The sequence below is a fragment of the Cricetulus griseus genome, chromosome 6 (genome assembly GCF_003668045.3).
Source record: "Cricetulus griseus strain 17A/GY chromosome 6, alternate assembly CriGri-PICRH-1.0, whole genome shotgun sequence".
NCBI lineage: Eukaryota > Metazoa > Chordata > Mammalia > Rodentia > Cricetidae > Cricetulus > Cricetulus griseus.
In genome coordinates, this window is record NC_048599.1 from 50,483,152 (window position 1) to 50,497,075 (window position 13,924).

Sequence of the window (13,924 nt, forward strand, 5' to 3'; positions counted from 1 at the left end):
TATCCCCAAAGTGAGCACTGTCCTTATGAAATGTCCCCACCAAAGACAGTTGCCAGCTATTCATTGCTTCTCTTATATTCAAGCATGCCCTCAGAGTTTCTGTATCAGAGCACAGGAGAGATGGCTCAACTGCTAAGGCATTGGCTTCTCTTCTAGAGGACATGTGTTCAATTCTCAGCACCCACATGGTTGTTCATAACTGTCTGACACCCAGTCCTAAGGGATTCAATACCATTTTATGACCACTGAGGGCATTGTACCGCATGGTACACAGACACATTAATCATCAAACATTCATACATATAAGATAAAAATGAATGACATACATGTTCTCTTTAGCAATAGGGTTCTACCATCAGATTGTGAAGCACAATCTATAGCTTTGGCAACAGTCTGAATTGTTTGGGGATTCCATGGTACCCATTTGGCCAACAAATCAACAAGATGTAACCCTTTTCTGGCACAAGGTTTTCCTTGGTGGCATAAGAAGTCTAGTTGGGACGCAGTCCTCCCCATATATGGTGATTCTATTTAGATTCCTTTCCTATGTGTATATATGTTAGGAAGCCTCTATGGCAGCAGGTTTCCATATCATTTTCAAATGGCCTTCAGTGTTAGCTGTCCCTCTTCAAATTCTCCAGATTTACCATGCTCTCCAATCTCCCTCCCTGTTTCATCCCCCTCTTCTGGGTTCCCATAGCATTTCCCTTTCCTTAGGAGACACATCTTCTTGCAGTAGATGGGACTTAACAGAGGCCCACAACATGACAATATATAGCGAATGAGAGTCTTGAAACAGTCTAGTGTGGGATGCTTTTATCAAACAACTCCCCTTGAGGCCCAGGGATCTGTGTGGAAAGGTGGTGAGGTTCAGAGGTGATGGATAAGTCTAAGGAACACCATCCTCCTGACACAGCAGAATTGACGCACATATCAACTCCCAGAGACTGCGATCTGCTGTGGAATGACCCTTCTGCACACTGTGAATATGCATTACTCCCATCAGTTAATGAAAAGCTGAAAGGCTGGTAGCCAGGCAGGAAGTTAGATGGGAAAGCCAAACTGAGAATTATGGGAAGAAGGAGTGGGGAGTGAGAGGGTTGCCAGAGATGAAGAGGGAGCAGGAGATGAATGTGCCATGTTAATAAAGGTACCGGAACGTGGCAGAGTATAAATAAGGAATATGGGTTAATTTAAAATGTGAGAGCTATTTAGTAATAAGCCTGAGCTATTAGCTGAGCATTTACAATTAATATAAGTCTCAGAGTGGTTATTTGGAAGCGGCTTCGGGGATAGAAAAACTCTGCCTACAGTGGTCTCATGTACAAGACCCATATGGGTTCAAGCCAGATGGGGTCCCAGCACTGAGAGGGAGAAGTCTCACCCCTAACCAAGAAGCTATTTACAGTTGATAACTGCTGGCAAAGGGAAAATCAGTTCTCTCTAGTTGAGTATCACTGAGCGTACTAACCACACTATTTGTGTTTTTAAAAGTCTGCACTGGGACTCTCACTGTAACAAGCCCCTTTGAACACTGCTCAGAATGAGTCTTCTACCTCTTTGTGCTTCTCAGAGGAGATGTGCTAGGAACAAGCTTCACTTACGCTGCTGCTGTCTGTGTTCTCTATCCTTAGAGTATCATTTTGGGATGGATTTATGCTCCCCCCCAATAGCTCTTCACTTCCATTGTTGCTACTAACATAAAAATACCACAGGATATTCTGATTATAAAGAATGAGTCAATATACTTTGGAAAGAGTAGAAGAAGTATTAATACTCCCATAAGCTTCCTCCCCCATACACACACAACAAGGAAAACATACATTCCCATCCCTGCATTCAATGTCAGGAAGTCCATGGACAGACAGAGAGTCTATCCTGGTCACTTAATAAAATCATAAGAGACTATGAAACACAAAGTCCTAGAGACCAAAAGTCAGTGCTCAGAAACTTTAGGACTGTTTTCTAAGAAAGCAAAGAACCAAAGGCTGGTTCACTAAGTACTTCCTCTGCGCTGGAGACTCTTACCTGAGCCCTGATCCGCATGCTGGCCGTGGGAGTCAGGTAGTTATGTTCTAAGTACCAGCCCCGCTCCTGGAACACCAGCTTTGTGCCATACAACAGACAAAACTGAAGAGTGAGAGACAGGAAGGAAGCAAATGTTAGAAAAACAGGGGCTGAAAGGAGTCAGAGGTAACATCACATCACATTTTCTAAAGCCAGAAAGTCTTTAATTAAAATGGCCACGTTTTGGATACAAAGTTATACGTTTTATTTTTTTTTAACTTCCCAATAAACCTTGAAAGCAATTCTAAAAGACAGTTTGATGAGGTCACCCATATCAATCCCATTAAAGAAATACTAACACACAGTCAACCTTGGTTCACAAGTAATTTTTTTGTATCCTCTCTGCTCAGGTGACTTAGAAGCCACCCAGAGTAGATTTTGAAATACATACATAGTTCTGTTTGCTTTCCTTCTCATTCATGAAAAATACTCAGCAATGTCATCTTGATATTTTCCACTGAGCAGCATTTGATTAACTTTCACAAAAATAGCATTCCTCATTTACATCTTGCCTCAGTATGTTTTTTCTGTTACATTTCTGAAACTGAGCACCCTGAATGACATCACAGGCAGCCACTGAGCAAAAATAAACCAGTTTTCCAGCGGCAGAGTGACTTTTCATCTAACCATTCATCCATTCATCATTTAAAGTTTCATAATCTTCAATCACACAGAAAGTGGGGGAGGGCTGTGCAAGGGCCTCCAAGTCTCCAGCCCCAGCTCTGGCCTTTTCGCTTCATCTCAGCTCCCACTCAAGTCCTTGCTGTGGTATTGTGGCACAAAGCCCAGCCCTGCCACTTCATCCACAAACATGCCTCACCTTCGTATCTCTAAAAGATAATGACTTTTTCCAAGATGGTCTTAGGTTGCCATCACAACTCAGTGACATGGTGCTTGCCTTGCATGTGAAGGAGCTCATTTTGGATCCCCACCACCCACTTAAAAAAAAATAAAGCTGAGTTTGGTGGAGAATGCCTGTAATCTCAGAGCTGGGAAGCAGAGGCCAGGGGGTGGACAGTTCCCACTGGCCAGCCAGTCTAGCCAACCAATAAGTTCCAGGTTCAGTGCCCACTGTTGACCTCTGCCCCCCATGTATACACATGAATGGGTGAGTGTATCTTCATATAGGGATGCACACACATGTGCATATTCGTGTGCACACATACAAGATATGTGTGAGCAAGATGTAGTAAAAGCACAAGGGACAGTGGGCTCCTTACAGCTGGCAACTCTGCTTAGAAAAGTCAGGTGGGAAGATGAATGCAGAGGGAAGCTACTAGAGTCTGAAAGAACTCTGTGAACAGGGCTACTGTAAGAAGAGTCCTGGACCTCAGCAGAGATGACTCCCCCCGAGGAGGTAAGAAGGACACCGGGAAATTCTAACAGTGCACTATTCCTCTCGATTCTCCAGCTGTTACCTGAACTCAACAGAGTTGAGAGGGCAAGGCTTCTACCATGATTTGAACATGTTTCCCGGAAAGTCCCCCTGTTGGAGACATAATCCTGAAGTTCATATGTAAATGGTACTTAGAGGTGGAACCTTGGAAAGGAAATGGGGATGACATGAGGTCTTGAGGATGAGAGCATCTTGACAGCTTTTTTAGGAAGAGAGAAGGGAGCTAGCTAGAACCTTTGTCCTGTGATGGTCTTGGCCATATTAGGGTGCAGCAAGGAAGCCCTCACCAATGCTGAGCAGATGGCTGCATCATGCTCTTGGACTTTCCAGCCTCCAGCACAGCTGTGAGCCAAATAAATTGCTAGTCTTTATAAAGTATCCATTTGAGATGTTTTTGTTACAGCAATAGGAGAGAAACTAAGATACATTGTATCCATGCAAACCAAGTAGGTCAACTTTCCCAGGGATATAACAGGATGAAGAAGGGAAGAGAACTGGAGAGAAGACAAGATATTCATCCCACATCCCAGATTTAACTTTGATTGTCAGCTTCTTGTCCAGTCCTACCAATTCAAGTCAAAGTTCATTGAATCGCAGAAAGCTCCTAGCAAGCCCGCATCTGTCCACACAGGCTTAGTTCCACATTGCCAGCTATACCAGACTCAACACAGAGTTTACTGTGTCTGCTCTTTCCTTCTTTAAGCTCTTGAGTTGCCTTCCTGCTGACACTCTGGGAGCTGGCTTTCAAGTTTTGCCTTGTGTTATGAATATAGTTTAGACTCTGAAGATGCTGCCCTCCCTGCTTGCCCTGTTAAACAGGAGTGATGCTTGTCCTCTGTGGTTACCAGAAGAAGCACATCTAGGTAGAGAGGTACCAAAGGCTCAGCCTCAGTCCCTTTTGTGTCCAGCTCTTCAGGGACTCTTGGTGCTGGAAGAATCATTTATATTAAGTTTTTCTTTATTCTGGGTGTGAGGCTATGAATGAGCTTGGATGAGCTCCAAGAGGTATGGAGACTTCCTGCTTGGTTCTGTCTAGGGTCCAATAAAGGGACTCAGTCTCAGTGATTCATATTGTTTTTCTATTGACCTTGTAACTTCTGCTGCCTGTGACAACTGCTCAATACCATACTATCATATTTCTCTTCATTCTTTTCCCCCGGTGGTACATGTGTTTGTATGTGCATGCGTATGTGCCTGTGAACCTGTGTGTCTCTGTGTGTGTGTGTGCGTGTGTGTGTGTGTGTGTGTGTGTGTGTGTGTGTAAGTGTGTGTGTGTATGTGTGGGTTTGGTGTAAATACCCATGCATGTGCATACAGAGACTGAGGGGTATCCTGCTCTATCACTCTCCATTTTATTCTCTTGACAGAGTTTCTCACTGAACCAGGAGTGAGGCTGGTGGCCAGCAGTCCCCAGTGATCCGCCTGTCCATCCTCTAGTGGCTTATCCTGGGGACTTAACCTCAGACCCTCATGCATGCACTGTAAGCACTCTTAAGCACTGAGTCCTTTCTCTAGCCCCTCCTTTTTGTCTTTTGTTTATTTATTATTCTGTTTGAAACAGAGTTTCATTATGTAGCCCTTGCTGGCGTGGAACTTGCTACATAGATCGGGCTGGCCTCAAATTCCTATAAATCCACATGCTTCTGCCTCCCAAGTGCACCACCCTGGCCTTTTTGTTTGTAGTATAATCAGCCTTAACTGTTATTTCCTCTTATTACACAAACTTAGTTTTTTGTTTTTTTTAATTGTGTGTGTGTGTGTGTGTGTGTGTGTGTGTGTGTGTGTGTGTGTGTGCACGTACGTGCCACATTGGTGATGGTACTCATAGAGACCAGAAGAGGGTGTGGAATCCCTTAGAACTGGATTACAGGAGGTTGTAAATCTTCTGATATGGATACTGGAAACCTAACTCAGGCTCCTGGAAGAACAGTAAGTGCTCTTAACTGGTGAGCCATCTCTTCAGCCTTTAGTCTTTATGCTGTCTTGAACCCAATGGTTCCTGAATATTTCATTCTCTTCTTAAGACGCCAGAAAGAAGGAAATGTTTCCAGATGCTGTTTCATCTGTGTGGTCTGTGGAGCTTCATTGCTGCCTTGAGTTTGGAATCTGCGCTTTTATATGCAAAGTAAGATACAATGTACTCTCACACAGCCCTTATTTTTAAATGAATGAGTGGGGAAAGTATCATCTGCATTTGGTTTATGAAAAATATTTGATCATTCAACACTTGCACGTACACCCTATTATGAACAGCTTGAAACAAACCCATGAAGATGTATCTATGTCCCTAAGGGGATGCTTATAAGTTTGTTCCATTAAAGTCATCTCCATAGTGTGCCCTACCTCAAACCCTTCAAAATCACTGTGCATTTTGTTTCAATCACCTGATACCATATGACATACAAGTTTGTAAAGTCTGGCTTACCAATAGGATAGAACTTTTATTCTTCAAACCTATTATTCTTTTATTCTAAAAACCTATGGGTTCTGGTTTGGTGTGACATGACCATGATGGCTAATGTGACTTGCCAACTTTGTAGAATCTAGAAATCATCTGGGAGACAAGTCTCTGGCCATGCTTATGGGGATTATCTTGATTGTGTCAAGGGTTGGTGTCTGCTTCCCGATTGTGGATGCAATGTGACCAGCTGCTTTAAGCCCTGCAGCCTTGACTTCCTGGCCAGAATGGACTGTACTGTTGAGTTGTAAGCCAGAATAAGTTCTTCCTCTCTTAAGCCACCTTTGTCAGAGTGTTTTGTCATTGCAACAGAGTAGAAACTAAGATAGTGGAGTGGGTGATTTTCTTCCTTTCCTGGAAAGTATGAACGGAGAGACTACATGAAAACTCTGAAAAATAAATGGTGGCAACCATGAGACCAGCATTCAAAGCACATAAGGCTGAGTTGGCAGTAAGTTGAATCTTTTCCCTCTTTAGTCTTCATGCTGCTCATCCGTCAAGGCAGCTGCCCAGAAGCAGGCTAACTGAGCCACTGCTTTCTAGATGGAAGGGGAGACCCAGGGGACCAGACAAAACCAGAAGGTGATAGAGAGGGTGGGCTTGGGGAAATAGACCCACAAAACTGTTTGTGAACTTCTGAGCTCAGCCATAGGTTTGCATATATGAACCAACATTGCTAATCACCAAAAAGACTATCAACACAAGAACTAGACTGGCCAGTGAGTGGCAGATAAGCAGACAATCTGAATAGAATGACCACGACAGATTGATATAATATATAAGGGAAAACAAGGGAACAAATAGAGGAATAAAATAAATAGAAACAAAATAAAATGGTGGACATAAGCATCAACAGTAACATGGACATATACATTAGTAATGTAAGTTGTCTAAACACAATAATCAAGACGGGTTTCCAAAATGAGTTTTTAAATTTTAAAAATAATTAAAGTGTGTGTGTGTGTGTGTGTGTGTGTGTGTGTGTGTGTGTGTGTGCGTGAGTGCAGTGCCTGAGGAGGCCACCAGAGGAGCGGAAGTTACAGATGGTTGTGAGCTGTCTGATGTAGATGCTGGAAACTGGACTAGGGTCCTCTGTAAGAAAAGTCTATGTGCTTAACACCAAGTCATCTCTCCAGCTCCCTCAAAATTAAGAATTTAATTTGTATACAAATCACTTTAGATATGATACAGGTAAACTAAAGCCACGGTGATGGAATGAGTTAACCTATGCAAAAACAAATCCAAAGAAGCCTTCAGTGGCTCTGTCAGCATCAGCCAAATTAGACTTGAGAGCAGAGAGAATATCCAAGAGTGCAGAGGAAATCACATAATAAGGAGGATGAGGACAGACGTGCTGCTGAACCCAAGGGATGCAAATAACAGACATTCAAGACAAATTCTTCAGACAGAACCAAAGGGACAAGGAGACAGATGAAGGCAGGCAGGGTATTAATGCGTTCACCAGACCCAATATAAATGATAAATGGGTGTTTTATTGGGGCACAACTTACACAGACAATAGTAAAGAACCGCTGCTGCGTTCCTGCTCCAGAAGATGCAGTCTCTGCCCTTTTAAAGTGATCCGAGACCCAAGACAGAGAGAGAGAGCCCACCCTTTGCTCTCTGCCTTCTGGTCATGTCCACACCTGAAGCCACGCCCAAAGGGGGTGTGGCCACTAACACAAATCCACTGGCAAGACTAGATGCCAATACAGACAGATCCACAAGTGTAACTGGAGGTGTCAATATTGGTCTTTCAGCAATGAGAATTTTAGAGATAAGAATGTCAGCCAAGAGACTGTTGATGGACAGATCGGCAAGACCACAGAACTAAATCCTTTTCATTAGCCGATTGGATCTTATTGGCATAATGTTCCACCCCACCGTACCATATAACACATTGTTTTTCAAGGGTATATTGTAGGGGAAGCTGTAGCCACGCCTTCTTAGGGGCTGGCTACAGGAGTACCTGAGGGCTTGTGAGGGCGTGGTCAGAGTGAGTAGGGGGACTGCGTTTTCGGTTTCGGTCTCTCTTTGCTTCTTGCTGTACAGACTACCACCAGCTGGCTGGTTCGCTCTGTAAGTAAGGCTTTTCCAAATACCCTTATATTTCTACCTGACTCCGTATTGGTAATTTCATACTATAGTATATGAACCAGAAAGACAGACCATATCCTGGATAATAAGAACATTTCTAACAATCAAAATGAAAATATTACATATTTCTTTAGTTCCGTCTGGGCTTTGTATTACACATGTACTCTCTTTCTCTCTCCCAAATATATACATTTGTTTCTATATGTTGTAGTGTGTGTGTGCATGTGTGTTGCACCTGAGTGTACAGGCATGCACATGCACAAGTATGGAAACCAGAGAGGATGATGGGTGTCTTCCTCTATCAACCTTGACCTTACTGTCATGGAGCAGAGTGTCTCACTGAACCAGAAGCTTGCTATTCTAGGCAGGACAGCAAGTGAGCTCTCAGGATCTGGCCCTCTCTGACCTTCAATACTGAGATTTCAGGTACTAATAGCCACTCTCATCTTTTCATGTGGGCTTTGGGGGTTTGAACTAAATTCCACATGTTTACAAAGCAAGCTTTCTTATCCACTGAGACATTACACCAGCCTCCACATCATGTATTTAAATACCTGTGAGTGAATTCACAATAGTAGTTTATGTCTTTTGTTTCATCATGCCTTTTTATTGTTTTGTTTGTTTGTTTGTTGCTTTTGTTTTGTTTTTCAAGACAAGGTTTCTCTGTGTAGCTCTGGCTGTCCTGAAACCCACTCTGTAGAACAGGCTGACCTCAAACTCACAGAGCTCTGCCTGCCTCTGCCTCCCCAGTACTGGGATTAAAGGTGTGTGCCACCACCTCTCGGCTACATCAAGTCTCATATTGTGATGTAATTTCCTCTATTTCCAGAGGTTTTCTTTTCTCTGAAGTCTGATTTTCCTGATATTAAAACATGTATATCCTGTAATTATCATAAGACTGGCCAGTTAACCAATAATAATAGCAAACAAGAAAGTCTTTTGACACTTGAAGACTAAACTGTACCCTTCTTAATAATTCATAAACAGGCAAATGAATCTCAAAGGAAGTGAAGAAAATTAAAATAAAACATGCAAATATTATGGGATGTAGAGAAAGCAGTTCATATAGGCAAATACATACCAAATTTTTAGTTTAAAGAAAGAGTCTAATGTGAACTTTCACCTCAAGAACCTTAAAAAAAAAAACAAGACTAAACTGACAGAGCAAACTGACAAAAAATAAATGTAAGATATAAAAAACAACAACAGTAAAAATGACAATGGAAAAGCAATCAAGATAAATAAATGAAAACCACACTTGTTATTTTATATGATCAACATAATTAGCAAAATTCTAATGAGCTTAAGAACATGGAATTACTAAGATCTGATATGAAGACTCCAGCCCACAACTCCAGCAGAAACCCACTGCTCTACCAGAGATCACACCAGCTCCCAGAACCCCAGAGGCCATGCCAGCTCCTAGAACCCCAAAGATAGCAGTGCCACCCAAAACCCCAGAGGTCAGGCAGGCTGCCAAAACCATAGTGGAGACACCCAGATACACATTACATTAAAGAAAAAGGTTGGAAAAGGATTTTCCAAGCAAATGGACCCAAGAAGCAAGTTGCTGTAGCCATTCTAATATCTATGAAATAGATTTCCAATGAGAATTAATTAAAAGAGATTAATTATTTTCTCTTAATATGGGGAAGGACACTTCATACTCATCAAAGGAAAAAAATCCTCCAAGACAACATCTCAATTCTGAGCATCTACACCCCAAATGGAAGTGCAGCCACATTTGTAAAAGAAACATTACTAAAACTTAAAACGCACATTGAACCCCACACATTACATTAATAATGGGAGACTTCAACACCCTACTCTCACCACTGTACAGATCATCCAGACAAAAACTAAACACAGAAATAATGGAACTAATAGACATGAAGACTCAAATGGACATAACAAATATCTACAGAACATTTCACCCAAACAGAAGAATATACCTTCTTCTCAGCACCTCATAGAACTTTCTCCAAAATTGACCACATACTTGGTCACAAAGCAAGTTTCAACAGATGCAAGAAAATTTAAATAACTCCCTGCATCCTATCAGACCACCATGGATTAAAGCTGGAATTCAACAACAGAAACAACATACAAACTCATGAAAATACCTTTTTTTTAAGTTAATAAATTTTATTTAAATTAGAAACAATCTTATTTTACATCTCAATCCCAGTTCCCTCTCCCCCCATGCACCCCACTGTTCCTACTCAAATCCCATTACCCATCCACTCCCCAGGGAGGGTGAGGCCTTGACTCAAATAAGCACGTCAAACAGCAATTTTGAAAAACAGTAATTCTGAAAAATAAAGTATTCTAAAATGAAACAATCCAAAAATAAACTAAATTGATACTTATATGTTGAGTAATGATGGTAGAAAAATATTAAAGATTTTGATTTACTAAAAAAAAAAAAAAAAAAAAAACTCATGGAAACTGAAAAACTCTCTACTGAATGATCACTGTGTCAAGGTAGAAATAAGAAAGAAATTAAAGGCTTTCTAGAATTCAATGAAAATAAAGGTACAAAATGCCCAAATTTATGGGACACAATGAAAGCAGAGTTAAGAGGAAAGTTCACAGCACTAAGTGCTTTCAAAAAAAAAATTAGAGAAATCCCACTCCAGCAAGTTAACAGCACACCTGAAAGCTCTAGCACTAGAACAAGCAAACTCACCCAAGAGTAGTAGATGGTAGGAAATAATCAAACTGAGGGACAAAATCGATAAAATAGAAACAAAGAGAACAACACAAAGAACTAACAAAATAGAGTTGGTTCTTGGAGAAAATTAACAAGATAGACAAACCCTTATCCAAACTAACTAAAGGCTAAGAGAGAAAATCCAACTTAACAAAAGGGGGAAATGAAAAATCAGTGAAATGATTCCTAAGGATATTATGCTATACTCATAGACGGGGCTAGCATAACCGTCATCAGAGAGGCTTCATCCAGCATCTTATGGAAACAGATACAGAGACCCACGGAAAAACATTAGGTAGAGCTCTGGGAATCCTGAGGAAGAGGGGGAGGAAGGATTGTAGGACCCAGTGGGGTCAAGAACATCACAACAAAACCTACAGAATCAACTAACGTGGGCTAATAGGGATCAGAGATTGAACTGACAATCAAGGAACCTTGTGTACTCTGGTCTTCTTGTGGGACACCTAACAGTAGGCTCAAGGGCTGACTCTGGCTCCTTGATTACTTCTGGGACCCTTTTCCTCTTAATAGGTTGCCTCATCCAGACTCAATATGAGGTGAGGTGCCTAGTCTTACTGCAACTCGCTAAGCCATATTTGACTGATATCCATGGGAGTTCTGCTCTTTTATGAAAAGAAACAGAGGAGGAGTGAATGGGGGGTGGGGAGGAAGGGGGAGGGACTGGGACGGGAAGAAGGAGGGGAAATTGAGGTCAGATGTGATATATGAGAGAAGAAGAAATAAAACACTATAGTCACTCAGGTCCTGAAGAGGGGTGTGCAGTCATGTGCTTAAAAATAAAATCATATATGAAGTAGCAGGAAGCATGGAAACCATGGGAATCACTCATGCAAATCTCCCAATTTAGAAGAAATAGAGCAATTTATAGAATGTTGTATGTTACCAAGAATCAGGCTAGAACAGTCTTACAAAGATAAAAGAAGTTGAATCCATCACTTAAAAGTTTTTGGAAAACAATCATGAAACAAGATGGTCTTGTTGGTGAATTACACCGTATCTAATAAATAACACTAAGTGTATATAGTGTCTTCCAGAAAATGGAAGAGCAGGGAACCCTGCTGCCTTCATTATTAATTAGGGTTCCTGTTCCTGTGTTAAAGACCATGATCAAAATCAACATGAGGATGAAAGGGTTTATTTCTTCTTTTAATTCTCAGTTTACCTCAGTGCGCTTAGTTGGAGAGGCTCTCAGCCATGGATGGGGTTTGCACTTGGCAATTTCTGTAGATGTTTTGCTCATCAAAATTGAGGGATTCTATTAGCATCCAGTGACAGAAGCCGGGGCTACCACCAAACATCCCGCTGTGGCCAGGGACACTTTCCCTCCCCATATACTGAGTCTGGATGCGCTGAGTATGTGTACACAACAGTTGTCTGCTATTGTAACAAATACCTAATGGTACCAACTGAGAAGGAGACGAAGTTAATTTGGGCTCAGCTTTGAACTTTTTAGTCCAGGATAAGGTAGAGATATTACTCTTAGGCCTCTGATGGAGAGTATGTGACATGGTACAATTTGCTGAGACGTGAGAAGAAAAAAGAGACTGGGGTCACACCTCCCCTTCCCAGAACATGCTCACAATAATCTAAAACATCTCCACCGGCCTCCTGTCTTACATTGTCAACGCGGGCATTAAACCTTCAACACATGTGGGACATTTACGATCCAAAAGATGCACCAAAGCATGGAAATGCTGTCTTAGAGAAATAAAGGCCTATGTTCACGTAACGGCCTACACGCGAATATTCACAGCAACTAAACATCTTGCAGTGGGTGAGCAGACAAATTGGGGTAGATCCATACAGTAGACTATTACTCAACTGAATCTCCAAGTCATCATGCCGAGAGAAAGATGTGAATATAAAAAGTTTTGTGGGGTTCCATTTACACAGTCTCAAAAAGAGAAAACTATAGTGACAGATCATTGGTTTCTAGGACTCATTAGAAACAAGAATGATAAAACCATAGCAGAAGACTATTTTTAAGAAAGGTTAAATTGTGTTGAATCCTGGTTGTGAGAGTTAACACAAATCTATGTGTGTTAAAATTCATATTCCTATAAATTTCTGAACAAAATCATGTGACTTCATAGTAACTTAAAAAAATATGTATTTTTAAAAACTCCAGTCTGACATTCCAGTCTTCAGCAGATCACCCATGAGCCCATAAGATTATAGTGGAAGCTAGGGAGCTGAGACAGGAGGATTGCCATTAGCTCTAGTTCCACATGAGCTGTATAGCAAATTCCAAGCCAACCTGGGTATAGCTCGAGACCTTGTCTCAAAACAAAACAAAATAGTGCACTGATTTGGAGACTTCCCCTCAGAGATGCCCACATTCTGACACTGCAGAGCAAAGCGTCACTCACCTGTTTGAGTGACAGAACTGTGAACGCATCTATGGTGCTACCCACTGTTGGAAAGTTTAACAATGAATTTACATGTCTTTCCTGGTGCTCTGCAATAGTTAACATGTGCGGTGTGTGGCACTGACTAGAGTATATATCATCATTGTGTAGTGGCTTCCCTCTTGCAAAAGCGGTTGACAGCAAAACCCTTATGCCAGCCACAGCTGCAGGAATCTCCTATTTGCTTTATCTCCTGAGTGTGCCAGGGTCCAGAGGACTTCTCAGACCACAACTCAACAATGTGGAGTGAATGATTATCACACACACACAGCTTCTGCATCTCAGTTTATGTCCAAGCCCCGCCCCCTTTTTTGAAATGGTAAACTCCAAGCTAAAATGTCCACATTCTCAGAAGGTCTCTGTATTCAAACCTTGTCTTCTTCCCTCTTAGGTTCTCAAAACCATGTGTTTTTCCCCTCCATTACACAATCTGCCTGCTGGTGTAATTATCTGGTCCTGTGACTTACTCCTTGACTACAACATGATCAGAAAGGTGTAGCTCATGCATCTTGGAATGCCCCACTGTGCCCAAGCTAGTTTCTGGGTCCCATGTGCATTGGTGAAACCAAGGAGTTTCTCTGAAGCCTAGGCCCACTGGGACTCACAACAGAGAGAAAGTGGGGGGTGAGGGGGGCTGCCTGCAATTTATGACAAGCCGGTGGCCGACATACATAGCCTGAGCTGCATAATAAGCAGAGAGATGAAATGAATGGGCCAAGTTGGCTTATGTTGTCAGAGAAGATGAACAAAGCTTATTAACACAC

The 13,924-nt window shown here is 41.8% G+C and overlaps 1 protein-coding gene across 1 annotated transcript in view; it reads right to left on the minus strand.

The window, feature by feature from the left end:
* Acoxl (acyl-CoA oxidase like) overlaps window positions 1-13,924 on the minus strand; it is a 268,047-nt gene that overhangs the window by 18,785 nt on the left and 235,338 nt on the right. Inside the window, 1 exon segment of the mRNA XM_035446222.1 lies at window positions 2,029-2,130. Within this exon segment, the coding sequence (XP_035302113.1) occupies window positions 2,029-2,130 (102 nt within the window).